The 21483-nt window shown below is 36.6% G+C and overlaps 1 protein-coding gene across 3 annotated transcripts in view; it reads right to left on the bottom strand.

Annotated features, from left to right (window-relative positions):
* The window catches only part of LOC121262366 (protein CHROMATIN REMODELING 20), a 70890-nt gene extending 50162 nt beyond the window's left edge, over positions 1–20728 (bottom strand). Inside the window, exons 1-8 of one of the 3 annotated variants that reach the window (XM_041164817.1) lie at positions 20504–20728; positions 17127–17248; positions 9904–9966; positions 7060–7155; positions 6890–6982; positions 4523–4713; positions 4198–4444; positions 56–169 (exon numbers count right to left, since the gene is read on the bottom strand). In XM_041164817.1, coding sequence (XP_041020751.1) covers positions 56–169; positions 4198–4444; positions 4523–4713; positions 6890–6982; positions 7060–7155; positions 9904–9966; positions 17127–17246 — 924 coding nt within the window. In that variant the 5' untranslated portion in view covers positions 17247–17248; positions 20504–20728. Of the gene's footprint in view, positions 1–55; positions 170–4197; positions 4445–4522; positions 4714–6889; positions 6983–7059; positions 7156–9903; positions 9967–17126; positions 17249–20503 lie in introns of those variants that run through there. The other 2 variants (XM_041164818.1, XM_041164819.1) reach the window with 2 other exon arrangements.
* Between the last annotated feature and the right edge of the window lie 755 nt (positions 20729–21483).

Genomic DNA, 21483 nt, shown 5'->3' with positions numbered 1-21483 from the left:
ACATTTGCTTAAAAATCTATTTTCATTAAACAGAAATATTGGCTGCAAATAGAACCTTTCTAAAATTCTTCTTTTGTTCTTCAGAAAGATGTAGTTCTTTTTCATTTGCAATTGCGGCCGCAACAAAGGGATCATTAGAATTTCCATCAATGTCATCAATCTCCTCCACCTGAAATAAGGGAATGGTTTAAAATAAATGTGTATACAAGGCTGATAAAGACACAGAAAATATGCAAAGGAAAAAATCATGTAAATTAAATCTCATATGAGGTTGCACTAAATCATCATATTAAATCATTGCCAACCATACCATATGTCCAGTTCATATATCAGCAAATGCGCACACAGAAACAAAAGAGAGTAAACACTACTAACATATCAACAAAAAAAGTCTTTTTCTTTTCTTGTTTTAATTTTTTGGGGGAGGGGGCCTGGTTACAATAGTACTTTCTAAATTAGTAGCAAAAACAACGGTTAAATTTCCCTGTCCCAAAAAGAAGAAAGGGGTGTCAATAAGAAAGAATATCCAGAAAACCTTCCGTTTGAAACATAAATTATGAGGATAGAACGAAACTCTACCCATATATTATCTTCATGTGTATAAAAAACACAACTTATGACTTGTGTTATTTGTCAACCCCTAGGGGTTGGCTCAAGTGGTAAAAGCCTTGGTCTTGGTGGTATGCTCCCTCCAGGTCTAAACTTTGAACCTTGAGTCCAAACCACTTTTAAGGGCCATCAGAGTGAGAGAATTTCCCCTTGAATTACTCAAGGTACACGTGCGGGAAACTCCTTGCCGAGGGCTTGTGCACCCCTGGAGCTGGAACTAGTCAGGACTTTCTTCAGGACACCCGGTGCCAATAAAAAAATCACTGATATTGTTTGTCCAGTAACTCTAGTATTCCATTTTGGTTTGTACAAATACCTTTCATTCCCTGAAGTTTGATAAAATGCTCCAAAAACTGCTCCAAGAAAATCCCGTACAGACTCACTAAATTTCCAGTTGCTACAGTGGCAACCTAAATTCGTAATTATTCAATTTGAATTAAAAAATACATCTAAGGATAAGGAAGAATGATGGCGAAATTTATCCATTTGCTGATTTATTTTGCAATACCCGGATGGTTGATTGTTGCTAATATTATACTATTTGGAAAAGGGAAAAAAGGAATTCGATTATTTGTTGACAGCTTGCTATGGTTTCCTTTAAGGAATATTAGTGTTCTTATCAAAATGGAGCGCCCTTTCCTTTAGAGCAAAGTTGCCTCATCCCGACAGCTTCAACCATCAAACCATGCTCCAATCGCGCTAGCCGGGGTTTCCTTTAAGGGATATTAGTGTTATTATCAAATGGAGCGCCCTTTCCTTTAGAGCAAAGTTGCCTCATCCCGACAGCTTCAACCATCAAAACCATGCTCCGATCGCGCCTAGCCAGGCAAGGAATTCTCCCTATCTCCATCCAAGCATACGAGTTGTTTGAACAAGTAAAAGCTATGTCTCAGTCCAAGTGGGTATAGAACTTCTCTTCCACATGTCCATGGAGTTTTGAAAAATCCATACATCTCAAGGATAGATATAGAGGTAGGAATTTATCGAACGAACCACACTCCTTGCAAAGGGAAGGGAGGTTTGAAACTTTGTCCTTGCTAACCTTCCAAGAGCCTTCCCAGCTGGCATTTCAACTAGGCTTGTTAGCTTGACGGGTACTGGTCACTGCTAGTTAGTTCCATGATACTTGGATAATCTTTTTCAAATGGTCTTTCTCCAATTTCTTCTTCCTCCTCCTTGGTGCTCTTTCCAAAGGCCATTTTAACGGCTTTGTTCGACTTACTTAGAAAGATAGAAAGTGGCTGGCAAACCCCAACTTGTCAACTACAGCAGTGGAGGCACGATAAGCAAATTCTCCCGACATTGGGTCAAGATACGAAAGGGATGAGCATGGAAGTCAAAGCTCAATTCAGAAGAAGGTCGGAGGGTATAAAACCAGAACAAAGTCTTTGAAGTTTCGTATCTCAACCCAATGTCAGGAGAATTTGCTTACTGTGCCTCCATTGTTGTAGTTGACTTTATTATTGTCATGTGTATATGAATAAAGAAAGAAGATAGAAATATTAAAATAATAATCATTAAATGGTATAGAAAAATAGTTGGGAACTTACTGTTCCCAAAATATGGATTGAAATAGGGGAACAACAAAAAAAATAAATAAATAACTTGGTTCCCTAAAAATGGATTGAAATATAAGGAAGCCGCTGTGAATGCCCTATATCCCTAGAGACCTCGCAATGAAACAGGAGATGATCAATGATTTCTCCACCCTACTTACAATTACAACAACAATCTATTACTACAATTTTCCTTAACTTATCCACCGTTGACATATTTCCTGATGCTGAGTGATGACGGAAGGCCATCTTCAAGGGTTAATCCCCACACCATATTATATGCCAGAATATGATCTTAGACCCATCACCACCTCACCAAACAAGAAGGCTACATCGATGGGCATGGGGGAGCAAGACAGAAAGTTGGCAAATTGGAAAGGATACAATTAACAAGAAGGCTACATCGATGGGCATGGGGGAGCGAGACAGAAAGTTGGCAAATTGGGAAGGATACAATTAATCAAAGTGATTGACCCAACCTTGGATGAATAAAGTCGTTTTTACCCAAACTAAATAGACTCAACACATTTTTCATTTTCAAACTCAATAGACGCAAATTTTATAACTTTCATAATATGCCTTATGATTTATTGACGAGTCAATAGTTTAAATTATTTCCCTATGTTTGCTAGAACTTTGTAGAAGGGTGGTCTGGGAACTTAAAGCTCTACGCAGTTGTGAATATTTTAAGTGTTGGAAAGACCTTTGGGGCAATGTTCACATTGCTGCTGTGTGGGAGAAATGATTCTTCATTGTATTCAGTGATGCCTGTGGATGGAGAGAAATGGCAGGTGCTTTGAAGACCGGGAGCATTCCTTGGACAAGTTGAAGAGATTCTTTTTCAACACTCTTTTGTTCCAGGGATCTGTCATTGTTTGTAATGAGGATAGTCTTCATAATTTGCTTTTATCCATCACTACTGCTTAGTGGTTGCTAGGTGTATTCTATGTATACTTCTTATGTACTCGGGCTATGCCTTTTTCTATCAATAAAGTTTTACTTATCAATAAAACATCTTATCAAGAAAACTTAAATCTCTATTCTTGAAAGATAATGCACTAAATGATGCCTCCTTAAAAATTGGACTTCTAAGGTGGACAAAGAATATGAAGGATGGATGACGAGGCATGAATGATTTGTTACTATGTCCACTTCAACATTAATTATTTGTTACTGGTTTTTTATTAAGAAAAATAACTAAACTATGATAAGAGAACCATGCTTAACACCAAAATTCAACTTAAAATAGCAATAATTATGTAATGAACAGAACCGTGCACAAAATGCTTACAAAGAGTACAAGTAAAATAAACAAGCTTTCAACATTAATTGAAATTAGATATATAACAAAAGATTTCATACACCACAAAGCAAATGTAAGCCTTACTAAGAAAGCTGAACTCATCCCCTTCCAAAAAATAAAAAGAAAAAATTTAATATAACCATCAGTTTTACGTCGCTGATCTTTCACCGTGGCAGTCTTTGATGCCAAATATGAGATTCCTCTACTCTCATTCATTTCTCAAAACTTCAACTAACCATGTGATTTGGAAACTGAAACTTAGTCAGCCAAAGGACAACTCTGCTTTTAAACCACCTTATTGATGTCTCATCCACTCTATATTATAAGCATAACGTACCACTTATTTCGGCTATATTATTATTATGCATCATGTTTTCTGCAATCATATGATAATAGTATTAACAGCTGAAAAGTGCTACTCTATTACGCTCCTTTCCTGCACTGTGACTCAAGAAATTCCCCAAAAAGACAAAATTTGTTCCAGACTCATATCAGACCATCAAAGTACAAGAATTTCCTAAAAAACATACATTCAGAATGGGTTAGCCAATATACAACAAAACTTGGATTAAAAAAAGTTGACTGTCCACATGTTGTATATATGCATCACAGAGAATCGAAGTCATGAAGGTTTCCCATCTTTCACATCTTTTTTCTTATTTTTCTATGATAAAAGAAAGGGGAATGGTCATAAGGTAGCAAATTAAAAAATGAAATTCAACTTGTCACCTCATCGACTCCAGAAAAGTTAAGTCCCATCACTGCCGCTTGCTGGGGAGTACTGGCCAAGTAAACGGAGGCCCAGTGCTTGCTGCCAAATGAAGTATCATGATCAGATACACCATCAGAAAATATTTTGTTGAGAGAGCTCCAATCAACCTCTGGATTTTCTGTCACACCATCCTTGCTTCCATCATTAGCTAGTTTTTTCTGCAGAAATCCACTTGCACCCTCCTCCAATAATTTACCATGTCGTCTGAACCACAACAAAGATCCAAATAAATTCAACTTTAAAACATGCAAAATTGAAGATGCCAAAAGAGTAAAACAATACCTTCTTACAGGCCTATGGATTTGAAGAAACTTCTCACTATCAGCTATTGACTCGGTAAATTCACCGGTTACCTGAGATCCTACCCAGTGTACCCTCTTTTTCCAAGCTTCAGTACAGCAACCATTAGGAGCCTGACTTTCAATCCACTTATATAAACTTGGTAGCTCAATACCAGTTCCATCAAGTTGTTCCTGTTCAAAGCCGTCAAAAAAATAATGATATAACTACATTTTGAATGAACAATCATTGAGCATGATCAAACTGCCTTTGACACACAACAAGCTATCAAATGGATAAGCATATATTTGGAACTGTATGATCATATAACTACTAAAAAAAACATAATAATAATATAGCAGAAACCAATACGCATCATTTCATGTCAACTAACTATTGTACAAAACATAGGTTTTACATTCACTAATCTCAATCAGTATTCACATCAAGATTGTGCCTCACCAAACACCATCATTCTCAAACAAAAAGCAGTACGTTCCAAAACAAAATCAAGGGGTCTTGGCTTAAATGACACTTAAATATGGAAATCCAATTAATTCCTAATAGAATCCCTAAATTATACAAGATTAGACCATTTTCTATAGGTCAATTTTGATATACACGTAAGTCAATGAGCTGTAGCTCAAATAGCATTTCTTCCATAAAAAGATAGGGTGAAGGGTGAGGTATATAACTTGCAAAAAGAAAAATATAAAGATACTAATTTAACTAGATGAAGCCAGAAAGGATAACCTCATATAGCTCCTCGCGAAATTCTTTCGAAGTCGTCGGAAACAAACAAAAGAAACCTACAATTGTTTTTTCTTTTTTCATTCCAAAAACTTCTTTCCTTTGGTTCTACATTCCTATCCTAAAACAATTAAGCCCATACAGTCATTTTGGATGCTTCTATTGAAATAGCCCTTTTGGCTACATTTTCTACTATGGCCTAGCCGAAACCAACAGAGGGTTTAAATTGACCCTTTCAGGAGAATTAGATGGTCTTCCTGAAAGAAGCTTTTTATTTGGCAGGTAACATCAATGATTGAAGCTACGGTAAAGACTACAAACTTAACTTATGGAGAGCAAATTGAAGAAATGACCTTAAATCTTTGTGTATTGTCCCTGAATCAAATTGTTTGCGATTCCAAGGTTAAAGAAATCATTTATCTACTAATAGCGGACAAGTTGGCATTTGATCCCTTAGTTTATATGCCAAAATAAAGAGATATTTGGTAGTAAAGTGGAAGAGACTTTTGGAATCCACCTGAGGAGGGGCTCATGTTTGATTAGCTAGTTGGTCACCCCTTTCTGACTAAACTAACTCAGGAAAGGGTCAATCTACTCCGAAGCATGCTGTACAGAAACTCCTTAATCCTGACCAAATGGTAGAATCTATCTCCCAACGAGAGTTTTCTCCACTATTAATCACTTCCCAGCAAGCCCACCTGATCAATTTTGTAAGATCGGCTAATTCAAAGGGGTTAATTTGGTCCGAAGTGTTGGAATGAAATGCTTTCTTTATTGAACAAAGCTTTACTAGGGGATCTTGGTTGGCCCCCGTATTTTCAACCATTACATCAAGCATTGACCAGCTCGATACAAAAGGACACGAAGACGAATGCACGCAGAAAAAATGCAAAAAATGGGAGCAGAGATTTCCAACTCAGAGCATCTTATTGACTCTGGAGTTGGCAAAAATCCTTGAAACTCAGTTTCAGTTCCGTAAAGTGGTAAATATCCAGATTCATAGCTCATTGAATAGCCCGAAATAGCCAATGAGTCTCAATGACCACACCATAATTGACCGACATGGATAGAGAGAAGCCCAAATGAACTAGAAAATCCCATGACCACTAAAACCATGAGCAATTGAAGACCCCACAAGGATGAACCAAAGATAATGATAAATAAGGGTGGTAGAGGGAAAGCATACGAACCTCAAATGCACCAATAACATCTCTCAAAAAAACAGGTCAACATGCATGGCATCAAGTTTTAAATAGGGATTATGACAATAATTTATAAACTTGGAACTTATACAGGTTTCACAGCCATGCCAACAAGGAACAAACTGCAGGTTAAACCATAGACAAGCCCCTTGGGTTGTCTTATGATGACAACAAGGCAAGATGGCTATAATTAGATATGAGTTCAAAAAAAGCGTTATAATTTACATGGACAAAATTAAAAAATTAGTCAAAAAAAAAAAAAAAAAAAAAAAAAGAGAGAGGCTTCATTAAGCAATGGAATGAACAAAAATAGGGCATAAATATATCAAGGATAAATTCTGGGTCAAGATAAGAATAAAATGAAGCATTAGAAGCAGATCCAAAACAAAAGCTTTTATTGGAAGTGGAAGAAGCAAACCAACAAATGAGCACCCTCAGTCTCAAGCTCGTCAAGCACGGCTTCCCACTCTTCTATGAGAGTTGTCATTTCATTTGCAACAGCCGTTTCCAACTATTCAAAAGTAGAAACTCATAAGCGACACAAAGACCACAAAATCGAAAAAGAGGGGGGCAATTGCAGAAACTAACCTCGTCCCCATGGAGAGTTTGTGCCAACTCCTCTCTAACTTCACTCTCCACTTTGGCAAGAGACTCCTTTTCAAGTGCTTCTTGAGCCTCTGCAGCCTAATATGAACATTAGAGAACCCCACTAAACAAAACTAACAATTTAAAGAGTTATGTATATATGCATAAACAAGTGGACAAATAAAATCCTAGACAAAGCGTGCTCATAAATAAATGCGTAGATACTCCCTAACTTACAAATGTAATATTCCAAACAAATATATGCCTATAGAGGTGTACACACATAAATATATAACAGGGTGTGTATACGTGTGTGTGTGTGTGTGTGTGTGTGTGTGTGTACACGCGCGTGGGCGCGCTACTATACCTGGATCATTTGGACTGTGAGGGGGATTATGTATGGTAGATATGTACTAGGTCCCACATTGGACATTTACTAGATGAAACTAGGCCAGCAGCATTGGGGACCTCCAACAATGACTAATTTTTTGGGGTACAGCACAAATATAGTTAGCACAAGCAAATGTTGTGTCAAAGCCAACCTATGGGCACTGCAGCTCAACGTAAGACCCAATGAGGATGTTGAAACTTAATTGAGAAAGATTATGATACACCAGATTGTAAAGATAATTTCATAAATGTGTGGGGTCCCACAATACGCATGTGGACAGTGAAGACTTAGGGCTTGTTTGGAAAAAGTTTCCATCCCAAAATTCTCATCTCATCTCATCTCATCTCATTCCCAAACATCACCCAAATACAAATACTTTCAACTAATCATTACAATTTTCTCAAACTTTCAAACAAAAAATAAAATACAATTCAACTTTTTCAAATCCCCAAACAAAAATAACATTAAAAAACTATATTCTAACAATATTTTAACTTTATAATATTTTTTATTCAACTTTTCCTCTCCTTTCCAAAAACCCAAAATATACTTAACTCAAACTATCTCACTACTATTCACAAGCTATCGTACTAAAATTCACAAAATTCTCATCTCATCTAATTCCCCAAGCATGTCCTAGTATGGTTGTTTGCTAAGTGCTACATTCGGAGGGTACTAAGGGGAACTGCCTAACTGGGCTATATCAGTAATCATGTAGTGCACAATAGTGAATAGTCCTTTTAGAGTATAATGTAGATGTGGCTAGTGTGGCTCCCTTGGTCGTGACATATGTGCATACAAAAATGCACACATCAAGAGATTTGTTTTTTTTTATAGTTAACAAGAGAATTTATTACCATGAATTGACAAAGCCCAAGTACACAGGAAGTATACAAAGAAAATACCTAATTCACACTAGAAACAAAAAGAGACTAAAACAAATCATGAAAATGATCACCATTCAATACAAGAGCCTTGGCCCAAAAATACAAAGTACTAAAGAAAAACCCCTAAGTTCTCCCATTGAGCATTCTTTGTCTTCGAAGCACCTTCCATTCCTCTACAACCATAAGCACCACATCAAGCATAAAGGAATCATCTTCCATATAGCAGCAACACATTTTCTCCCTCAAAACCTTTCCAACATGCAAGAAGATCCACCACTTCCTTAGGCATCACCCAATCAATACCTATCTGACCGAAAATCTCATTCCACAAAGTCTTGGCCACCTCACAATGAAGAAAAAGATAGTTAATAGATTCACCATCTTTCTTGCACATGAAGCACCAATCAACTACGCACATTCCACGCTTTCTTAAGTTGCCCGTGATCATAATTTTACCAAGATACACCAACCAACAAAAAAATGCCACCTTACTAGGTACCTTCACTCTCCAAATGCTTTTCCAAGGGACTAACCGACAATGACAGGTTAGCACCTTATAATAGGAACTAACTGAAAATCTGAAATTTCCCGCAAGAACCCACAGCAAACTATCCTCCCTTCCCTGGGCAACCTTTGAATTATAAAGTCCTCCAAAAAAATCAGAAACTACATTCACTTCCCAATCATGCACATCTCTAACAAAATCTACATTCCATTGAAAATTATTATTCATACAAGAAAAAGAATCGGCACTGCAGCATCTTGATCCCTATCAATCCTAAAAAGTGAAGGGAAAGCAATCTTGAGAGTTGAATCCCCACACCAAATATCATGCCAAAAAAGTATCCTTGTCCCATCCCCCCCCCCCCCCAACTCTCTTAAATTTAAAATGATTAACAAACTCCCCCTAACCCTTCCGAATGGTCTTCCACAAACTCACCCCACACACTCCTCTTACTTCATTTGAACACCAACACCCCAACATACTCCCACACTTAACATCAACAACATTTTTCCATAAGGTATCTCTCTCGATATGACATCTCCAAAGCCATTTCCCCAGAAGTGCTTTGTTAAATAGCCTCAAATTTTGCACCCCCAAACCTCCACAAGAAACTGATTGAAAAATCTTATTCCAACTGACCAAATGAAACTTTTTTTTCCTTTCCTTTATCTCCACACAAATTCCGAAAAATCCTCTCAATCCTCTTTGCCCCGCCGCCGGCAAAGGGAGAAGAGAAAGAAAATTAGGAAGATTAGACAACGTGCTTTTAATCAAGGTTATTCTACCCCCTTTAGACAAATATAACTCTTTCCATCTAGTTAATCTCCTTTCGATCTTCTCAATCACCCCATCCCAAATAGTAACAAAATTGTGAGGAGTCCCCAAGGGGAGACCGAGACATCTCAAAGGCAACGAAGATAGCATACACCCCATAATATTGGTCAGATCTAAAATATTCGATTTTCTAAGGAACCAAATTGATGGCGGAGCTTGCTCTCAACTAGGAAACTTCACATGAAGAGATAAGTATTGAAAAGTTAAACTCAACCAAGGAAGTATAGTACCTTACTCTCAACTTCTAAGAACTCAGCAATTAGCTCTTCTATTTCTTCCTCGGTCAAAGATTCCTGCATGATGAACATCAAACCTATTGTAAGTACAATAAAAGCTAAAATGAAATTAAAAGGATAATAGCTTTAAGCTTGGAAATAAAAGAAGCTTGGGACAACCAAACTGTCTGCCCAACAACTTCTGTAATTGATTTTGTTAGGTCGTCATTCTTCTCATTAGTGTTGTTGTCCATGTCCCTCCCCCAACCCTCCAACACTCTTTCAAACTCTTTTTTAAGAGAACTCTCAATGGATCCGTTAAAATACGTTTAGAAATTTTTTGTCTAAAACCTAGACCCAATGGATCATGTTAAATTCCTCTATTTTACATCCATTTACAGTAAATCCACTACATGTAGCGGGTGCTGTTCATCCTGTAAACATTTTTTATTATCATATTTCATTTACTCCCTCATTTCCTTTTACTTTAATTTTATTTTTAATTTTTATTTGGATTGTATATATTTTTATTTTGTGTGTACAGGACTAAATTATATTACATTGTATACAAAAATATATTGCAAATTTATTGGTAGTTAGAGGAACTATTTAAAAAGAATAAAAAAAGATTATTTAAATGATATCAAGAAATAATAGATAAGTTGATGTATGATATTGTAAAAGTCAATTTGTAAAATAAAAAAAGTGGGTTTTTGTGATATATTTTAAAGGATAGGATAAAGGAACCATTGGGAATGCTTCAAGTAAAAATTTTATATATAGCATTAGGCAAATGCCCAAATATACAGAGACATATACAAGAGGGAACACCCTAGTTAGGAAGAAGAGGAAGAGATAGATACAAGGAACTCATGAACATTAAGACCATTAAGAGATAGACACAAGGAACTACACAAATTCCAATGCTGTTTCAATCTTATTCTTCTGTCCAAATCTAATTAACAAAAAAATGTTTCTCACATTTAAGATGTGATTGCTTTGCTAACTTTATTGACCTAGCAATTTAGCAAATTTCATTCACCATGACAACATAAAATTATTTTAAATATTCCTTAATAAATACAAATTAATAAAATAAACATGATTTTTTGTCCTCTCCCTTCCTCCAACACTCCTGTCACACCTGAGATCTAGATTTGTTAGGGTTAGGGCTAGTAATTTAATTAGGCCCATATGTTTAAAGTTTCCTCATATGGCCGATTGATATATTTCCTTGGATTTCAGATTAATTCATTTTGGTTCTTGGCCCACAGACAAATTGTTGTGTTTTTTTTTTTATAGGTTACAAATTGTTTCTGTAGAATTAATTGGATATCTGTCAGCCTTTATTAGTGGCTGATCTTTAGGAGATTTACAGCTAACATAGCCATTTTGGTTCCACGATTTTAGAGGATTCAGGTAGCATATTACCCGATCCTTTAGATAGTATTTTCCTATTTTACTACTTTCTGTCTTAAATAGGATTGATTCTATTTTCAGTAAGTTGTAAATATCCCGAGTAATTAGTTGAGAATTATCATCTATTTAAAGGGAATGTAATCTTTTTCAAAGGTAAGTGGAATATTCAGTTTTTTCCTTCCACAATTCCACAGTTTCTATATGCTTGTTTTATTTATTTATTTGATGAGTGTATATGCTTGTTTTATTATTAGCTGTAATGCACTGGGCTTTTTAACGAAAATTGGGATGTAGCCAGTTGGACCAGAGCTGTACATAAGAGTCTAGAATTTTTAAGCCCAGAAACCGATACACTAGGCCTGGCCCAAGATTCTTACCCTGCTGGAGGTCCAAACCTAGCCCAAGGCACTTTTCAATACTCAAACACCCCCCCCCCCCCCCAATAAGGAGACCTAGCAGCACCCAAAAACCGCCTGTGTCAAAACTCCTCAAAGAATCAAGAATCATCAAGGAAAACATGCATAGAAACTGCCACCCTTGTGTTTCCCTACAAATCTCCCATGGAGAAAAACAATCTGCCACCACTCCTTATCAGTCTCTAATCCTGAGCAGCTCGACCCAGCTGCTGACGCCTGGGACATTTAGCTGCCAATACGGCAATACCCTAGACTGGATTCTCGCCGAAAAATCTTGAAAGGCTATGATGAAATTCACCAATAGCACACAACAGAAACACCTAACCAGAATACTGTTGAGGAAGAATACAAGAAGAAATTCATGAACACTTGGTCCATTAAAACATATTTTGATTGCCCAAAGGAACAAACTGTCGAGGATGAGAACTTTAAGCTCATCCACTGTCCTCTCCCAATCTTCAAAACTTTTATCATTCCTCTCCCCCCAAATACACGGAGCCATCTTTCATATTGATGCAATTTGTGGATGGTGAGGGTGCCACATACGGGAGCCACAAAAGAGCTACTTTCGAGGGCGCCTTAGTCCTCCAAAAGTTCATCCAACAAAATGAAGCCAAATTGTGTATGGTGAGGAACTGATAAAATGATAAAACAATGAACTTCTCTTTTTTCGTGTGACGCCAAAGGATGTCTATACCTCCCACTATCATTCTTGAGGAACAAACTAGGAACTAACATTCCATTGCAAGGAACCACAGGAAGCTCCATGAGATCAGCTATAGAGGCATCTTTCTCCCATGCAATCTCATTCGCTACTAGAAATATTACTGTAAAGGACCCTATCACCACATCATAGACTATGCCAAAACTTTGTCGTAGCCATCCCCCACTTCTAATCGAGTGTCTCAAGAATGTCCTACCCTCTTCTTACATGCTTCCACAATCCCACTTCATGAGTCCACGTACCACATTCAAGCACCAACCACCCCAAGCCCCCACAAAACTTTGAATCTATTATAGTCTTCCATAGAGCCTCACTTTCTTGTTGATATTGCCACAACTATTTCTCTAATAGGGTCTGATTGAATACCAAAAATCCAAACACCCAACCCTCCCTAGAAATCGGAGTGCATACGGTTCACCCAATTTACTAGATAAAATTTGTAATTGCCACCCAACCCACTCCATAAGAAATCACGTTATAGCTTCTCTATTCTATTAGCCACCTTCATGGGAAGCGGGAATAAGGAAAAGAAATATGTAGGCAAGTTTGAAAGAGTACTTTAATCAAGGTAAGCCTTTCCACTTTCGATAAGTAAGTCCTCTTCAAACTAGCCAATCTACATTCTATCTTTTTATCACACCATCCCAAATGGTGATTATCTAGAATGAGGCACCCAAGTGGAGGCCAAGGTATTTCATAGGTATGGAAGATATCTTGTACCCCAGTATACTACCTATGATCTCCAAATTAGAAACATTTCCCACCAACACCATTTCAGACATTACTAGATTTACTTTCAATCCAGAGACAACCTTGAAGCATAGAAGAAGTTCCCTTAAGGCTTGAATGCAGCATCAATTTGCCCTACTAGATGAGCATATCATCTGCAAATAAAAGATGCGTAATATCAAGTGTACTTGGTTGCTATTCCCCATTGAGAAACTAGAAAGAAAGCCGCCAATCACAAAACGTAATATCATTTTACAGAGAGCTTCCAATGATAGAGTAGCAAAGATAGTGGATCACCCTATCTCCAACCTCGAGAACTATTGAAGAATCCAACGGGGGTGCTATTCACCAAGATAGAAATGCGAAATGTAGAGATACAGTGTGCTCTCCAAGAGCACCATTTTTCCCCAAAACCGATCTTGCCAACAAGTAAAGCACGAAATTCCAGTTCACGTAATCATAAGCTTTTTCCATATCAAACTTACAAAGTAACCCAGGTTCTCTTGATTTTAGCTTCTATCCAGATATTCATTAACAAGAAGCACCAAATCTAGAATATGTCCACTCTAACAAATGCACTTTAGGGCTTCAAGATAATCTTCTCCATAACCGTGCTCATCTTGTTCACTAAGACTTTAGATAAAATCTTGTACACCTCATTCCCAAATCCATATTTTGCATTCCTTGCCCCAGTTTTTCAGGAATAAGAGCTATGAAAGTTGCATTACTCTTGAAACACCCCCATTATATCATCTTTAACCACTTCCAAACAGGATTGAAAGAAAGCCATTGTGAAATCTTTAGGACCTAGCACTTTATCACTAGCCATGCTTCTCAACACTTTAGGAAAATCAACTTCTTCGAAAGGCCTCTCAAACCTCCTTGTTCCCTATTATTATCAGAAATACCTTTTAAACTATTTAATCAATCAAGTAATATAATGAATACACTAAATATTTGGCAGAAGGCATGACATAAAAGAAATTGAAAAAAAAAAAACCATATCAAAAAGACATGGTAGTGGGAAAACCATCTAACTTCAATCTCCATGCATGCTATTCCGATAGTAGGTGCTTGTAAAATTGTACAACATGCTCCTTGATCACTGATTGATTCTAGGGTAATAGACCATCAACGTCATCATTTCAATTGTATTGTTCCTCCTATGCAAGTTCCACTCAGTGAAAGAACTTTTTGCTTTTGTCCCCCTCCCCCAACCATAGGGCCCTTGATTTCTACCTCCAAGAGATCTCCTTCATTAATTTAACCCTTTCAAGCTCCATGACCACTTGAGTTTTGGGTGATCTTTCATCTTCTGAGAGCTCTCACCTTCTCCTCACCCTCCTAACTCTTTAGCTCCTCTAGGAGAGAATTCTTCTAACGTACCACATTTCCAAAAACTTGTTCATTCCATACCTTCTAGTCTTTCTTCAGTGCTTTTAGCTAGCAAGCCATGATGTAGCTTGTCGTTTCTTGGAAGTGATAGGAAGATCACCATTGTCTGATTTTGTCAACAAAATCTTCACTCTTTGAGCCACACCTTCTCGAACTTAAAATACCTTCGCCCCCCTTGGATGCCTCCAAGATCTAGAATAATGGGAAAAAGATCTGGACATAATCTGGGAAGCCTTTTTCAAGTCAAGTTCAGATAATGCATTTCCTAATCCAAAGATACCAAAATCTATCAATTCTTGACCAAGATGGAAACTCAATTGTAGGACCTTGTGTACATGCCTCTAACTAGAGGAATGCCCATAGGGTCTTGTTTCAAAATAAAATCTGAGAAATCTACTAGAGCTGAATTAAGATGAGGTCCCTCGATCTCTCACTTGAGAATCAAGTGAAATTAGAGTGTGCTTCTCTGCAATGCTAATTCTTCCCTTTCTGAACCTCTCATTTTGCCCCTATTTTTTTCCTGTCTCTGTTGCTTGTTCCACCCCACCCCACTACATCTTTGACTTCCTTTTTGCCTCTGAAACTACCCTTTGTGCCCCTCCTTCATGGCTATTTGTGATCTTGATGCCAGCACCGCTTCTACATACGACTTTTTTGATAAGTAAAAATTGAATGGTTAACGCTTCTACATACGACTTAACAGTCATTTCTTTGTAAAATTTTCACCGATGTCTCCTCTTACAAAATCCCCACCCCTTCCAATCCTAATATCTCATGCCGTACTAGATGGAGTGGTAAACAAAGACAAGGATTGTCATAGTTCCATTGCAAATCTTTTCTACCCCTTCCTTCCACCATTACTATAAAGCCTTGCTGCCCACCTCCACCATATTCCACCAACACCAGGCACCACCTGTAGATGTTAGAGCACCTTTGTGCTAGAGCACCTTGAGAATTCCTCTTTTTTGCCAAAAGGGAACACTTCCATCATGTCTACAAATAAATAGACACTGAAGCAACTTAGGACAAGTTTCTTCGATACCTTTCTACTCCTCACAGGAAGTTCATGACCTACTCAGCCTCTAATGATAGGTCGAAAACCGTTGTTTCTATCAGCAAGTGTTTAATGGACCCCATTTTTAGAGTATTTTTTTAAATAACACAAGACTTTCAATATTTTCCGTAAGTGCTACCTATGACTATTTTATTTAATAAAATTCAGCTTGTTTTGGTTTTATGGGACCTTTTATACCTAGCTCGTACGTAAATGTTAGTAGCATTCCCTTTTTTTTATAAGTTTTTAGTAGCATTCCTAACCCTAAAGGGAGGGGGTGTAACAACTCCATCTTTACGATTGGAGTTGGCAAGTTAGGGATAGCCGTGAGATCAAATATTGAGCAAGGGAAAAATGACAAGATAAGGGTGGTGTTCTTAATTTCACTACCTAAGAAGTAAAGTTTGGAGTCTGAGAAGCATTCCACTACCATCCATTTGAATCCATGGTTGGTTCACCTCACCACCACCACACAGCCATCTTAATTTCCACTCCCAACCACCAAACTCGAACCCTAGCCTCAAACTTCCATTGAAGCCCCAATTACCTCCAAACCTTCATTATTCATCCATAGCCAAACCACCACTTTCTCTGTAAAGAGAGAATCCACATTGAACACGTGAGGTTGCATGTTGATGATGGGAAATTCCTACAAGATCAATTCATCGAGAAACCCTACTCAAAACAATTCAAGAAACTTAAATAGAACCTCCTTCCAATAGCCAAACAAAAAATTTACAAAACAAACGTTGTAGAATGCATAAGCTGCTCCCAAATCTTGGTCGGATTCATTTGAAGGTGGAGGTGTGAAGCCATTGGAGGATAAGGATGGATTATGGATTAATGTTAAATTGGAAGTGGATTGAAAAGAACGTGGAGATACATGGAGAGTAAGAAGAGAGAAATGTTTGTTTTCTATTCCTACTTGGTTTTATAATTCACATGGCATGTGACATGTTTGCCATGTCAACAAATTCCATCATGTGAATAGTGCATGATAAGCATTTTTTTTTTATTCATACTTGTGCATGATAAACATTGTTCCCATTTTAAGGAATTTTGGATGAGGAAATGAAAATAAAACATGAAAATTGGAGGACGGTATCATTACAGTTAGATGAATATAGACTAAAAATAGAAACAGTGATAATTGTTGGCAAATCAAAATGTTCTTCACCACCGATAAAAAAAATGTTCTTCACCCAAAAAATTCTCAAACAAGAGGAGTTAAGCCCCATTTGGATTCAAAGATGAGTTAAGATGGTTTTAGATGAGTTAAATAAAATATTGTTAGAATATTATTTGTAATATTATTATTGTTTTTGGATTTGAAAATTTTGAATTGTTTATTATATTTTGTGCAAAAATTTGGAAAACTTGTAATGATGAGATGAGTTGAGATGAATTGAGGTGAGTTTCGAATCCAAACGGGGCCTTAGTATGACTGATAAATTATTACAAGAGAGTTGCAAAACAAATAATATTCTATAAGGTCACTTGCCTCAAAATGCAATCCTTCTTCTTGTCCAGATGTTGATGGTTCATCACCTTCTGAGTCGTCAATAAAAGAATTGCTAGAAATGCTCTTAGCATCTTCCACTTCCTCTAGCTTTTCTTCCATCTCCTTATGAACCACGTTGAACAAAAACTCAATACTTGAATTTAATATGTAAAAAATAAATCAAAAATAAATATGTAAAAAATAAATCAAACATAGAAGCATGTAAAGTGACAAACTTTATTTTGCCTTTGTAGAGTACAACAAACAGGTCAACCAGAAAGAATAAAGAGAAAGGATGCCATCCTATGTCAAATAATAAAACTACAACACAAAATGCCCCATTAGAAGACATAAACGTAGTCTAACACATTCACATTACTTCATGGCAATTATCTGTAGAATTAATCTTATGACATAAGATTAATAGAATTCAGAGTCCTCGTGTTGTGCCCTTGTTTTAGCTATAAAAAAATAGAATTAAGGAAAAGGTGAACTGTGAATCATATATCAAAAACACCTTTGCTCTATTCCACAAATGAGAAAAATTGAATCCTAGAAACCCTCAAAATTTTCGTATTTGGCTATTTCTTAAACAGCAGCATGTTAAATGACTCATCTATATCTTAGATCTCCCTATGTCGGCTAGAACGCTTCCCACATTCATTGAGGCAACATTTGTATATTCAATGCAACTATACATATAAACACATATATCTGTTATACGCGTATTGTTTACCAAAAACCACTTAGATCTTCATTGATTTAGATGCAATGGAGTATTCTTAGATTACTCCTAAGAAATGCCTCCAACACATTATGTGTTTTTAATGGTAAATTTTATGACTAGTATACACACAAATACTCCTACACGTTTTGTGTTTTTGTTTTGTTTTTTTTTTTTTTTTTTTTCTTCAAGGGGGTGACAATGTAGGGAGAATCAGCTACTGTAGTGGTGCTCATCTACTTTACAAGTTATAATAACACCCCAATTTAAAATCTGACTCCTTCAAATCATTAAGGATATTTAGTCGATCAAAGTTTGCCTTAAAACAACTGATGGGTCTGTTTAAATACATATCAATACACATACTTTAAGGCAATCAAAAGTATATGTATCGGTATACACATACTAAACTGATGGATCTGCTTAGTATTGGTACATATTTTAGTGAATCAAAACTATATGTATCGGTATGTATTTAGAAAGCATCAGTATTGATATTTGAATAGCACCTTTTAGCTCAGTAATATAAATATTGTATACGTATTGGTATGTATTTATGTATGCGCACGTGTGTGAGCGTGCATGTACCTTTTTTGATAGTTAAGATGATTTTATTAATGAGCAAAAAAGGTGCTATCCAAGTAAAATGGTGTATACAGTAGATAAATCTAGCTAGCAAGAGTAAACGTAAGATGCAGCTATCCAATGATAAATGGATCTGAAAAACATCCTTAAGTTCCTTCGCAATCCTCTCACAATCCTTGACATTTTGATCATTCCACTCCCTCCAAATGCAACACAATAGGCAAATTGGGAACATTTATCATAAATTTTCACCAAGTTGGTGACCGAACTGACCATTCCAACACTTAAAAACATCAATCACCCATCAAAATATAACCCAATCCAAGTCAAAAAGGCTAAAAACAGCTTGCCATAAGACATTGGATACATTATAATGTACTAACAAGCAATCCATTACCGCCTCGTTCTTATTACACATACAACATCAATTTATCACTATAACCCCTCACTTTAATAAATTATCCAGTGTATGGATTTTCCTTGATGCTGCCACCCAAGCAAGAATGCCATTCTCAAGAGAGCCACTCCATATATACTTCCATTGATCATGACTCCAAATACCCTTTTTGATGGAGCACACCACATCATGTCTTCTCTTCCTTATCTCAATCAAACAGAATACAACTAAGCATTGAATAGCGAAAAGAGATCCATCTCCCAATCTTGTGCAGCTCTAATAAATTCCACTTCCCACTGACTATGGCCCATTGAGATCTGCAAATTATATATCATCGAAGCATCCTAAAACTGTGCAATATTGAGCAAGACTAGAAAGACCCCCTTAAAAGGTTGATCTAAACACTAAGCATCATGCAAGAACTTGATCTTGGAGCCATTTCCCACCTTGTATCTGGTATTTGGACAAACTCCCCAACCTTGACAATTTTTTTGGTGGACTAACCCCATAAGCCCCATTAACTTCACTAGAGCACCAATCCTCCTAGGTGATACCATGTTTCAAGTCTACCACCGTTCTCCAAAGACTTTTTCTCTCATTAGCATATTATCATAACCACTTCCCCAATAAAATCCATTTAAAATGGATCGATTTCCAAACCCCCAACCTCCTTCGGACACACACCTTGGACCAGTTCACTAGGTGAGATTTTTACTCCTCCCCAACCTCTCACCATAAGAAGTCCCTCTATAACTTTTCAACGCAACTGGCAATGCCTACTGGAAGAGGAACTTGCATAACTTATACAAAGTTCTAAAATGTTGTGGGAATTCAAAATTGGGAGAAAATCAATTTTATGTTTCCCCAATTTTGAGTTCCCATGAAAGAAGCCTTTGTGAATACTGCCAATGGAAGATAAGTACTTTCAGATTTTAAGCGCACAAAAAAAAAAAAAACACCACAACCTCAATTACACCATGATTAAAAGATGCAGAAAATTGAAACCTTTTCAAAAGACCCATCAATCACGTAATAATTAAAAAAACATCTATTTGAATGGTCCAAAAAACAAATTTTAATGCCACCATTATCAACTTACCAAGAAAACAATATCACCATTTGAAAGCATACATTAAAACTAACTTCCAAACACTTATCTTAATTGAAACAAAATTGAATGAAGAAACCAAAATCAAACGCAAATGCACATATAACCAAGCATTGCACATACCCCAAGTACATGAATTTTACGTTAAACCATACATAAACGTAAGCCACCACCTATTCGCACTTGAAGAAAGGGGGCATTCAGCTTAAAAGAAAAGGGGGCCCCATCTATTTGCATAATTGCATTTCTATATCTTTTTTTAGCTTTCAGGCAAAAAAAATGTTTCCCACTGCACTGAAGCAATACATTAAATAATGCTTTCACAGGTAAACAAAAATGTCTTAGCAACCAAAACATTATTAAATTTGTCTCAGAACTGCGCTAGACAGCGTCATTAACACGAAGATCTTTGAGAACCCAAATTTACATATAAAATCAAGCACGAGAATCCAACAAGCGGAGGACTTTTGACTCGGAGAGACTATTCGGTACGGAAATTAAGAACCAATCGAAATGGAAGGCGTTGAAGACCCAGTGAGAGCGAGTTGGAGTAGAGGACTCACCTGAATGGAAGCGAAAGGGAACAATCGGCCCGGCTCCAATCCAGGGAGGGAAATTTCAGTTAAGGGATAAGGATGCAAGAGTGGGAGAGGAAATGAATTGGAGCAAGCAATGGGGATACGAGAGATCGTTGAGGTTTTGTTAATTTTTGGGTTTAGGTTGTCGGTCGGTACACGGATTCAGGTTCTGCATGTTTTACCTTTCTCGTTCTCGGCGCGCTCTGTCTCTCTTATATGGGTTTTAAGGGCTAATTTTGGTCGGAAGAATATACCAATTTTTATTATTTTATTATTATTATTTAATATTCTATCATTATTTTTTTGATATTATTCATAAAATATTTGATATCACCTCACTACCTAAATGCAATCTAATATATAACGATGATATTTAAATGTTTACTTGGGAACAATATATTTTTATACTATTTCATTATTACTCATCACATGTATTTTTATATTATTTTATTATTTATAAATTATTTACGAACTATTTATTAGGGCTACGTAGGAACTAAGTCGGATATAGTATAGCCTACCTCCGACTCTGACTTTGTCGGACTCTGACTTTGAGATATGCATCCTCACACCCGCTCTCGCTTCGACTTGTTGGAGTGGAGTAGGATTTTGGATTTTTTTTATTTTATTTTTTTAACTTCATATATGGGTCACTTTTTTAAAAAGAATATTTGTGCGAGCTTTCAATTTTCAATTTTTTTCAAAAATTACAATCTAAAAATAAGTTTTACCCGGACCAACTAGGTACAAAGAGTATTGCCACAAGTCCAACATTAGCCTAGTAATAATTCCACCACCCTGAAACATTTAGAATAATGTGTACAGTCTTGAAAATTACATGTTTGGTTCGGAAAGAACGTAAATCGTTCAAAACATCCCCACTAAAACAGTCTCACATGTTCAAGTTAATCGTTCAAAATATCCCCACAAAAATAACCCAAAAAATACAACACATATATATTAAC

The sequence above is a fragment of the Juglans microcarpa x Juglans regia genome, chromosome 4S (assembly GCF_004785595.1).
Source record: "Juglans microcarpa x Juglans regia isolate MS1-56 chromosome 4S, Jm3101_v1.0, whole genome shotgun sequence".
Taxonomy (NCBI): Eukaryota; Viridiplantae; Streptophyta; class Magnoliopsida; order Fagales; family Juglandaceae; genus Juglans; species Juglans microcarpa x Juglans regia.
Note: the sequence above shows the minus strand (reverse complement) of the source record. Positions and strands in the feature narration are given on the sequence as shown.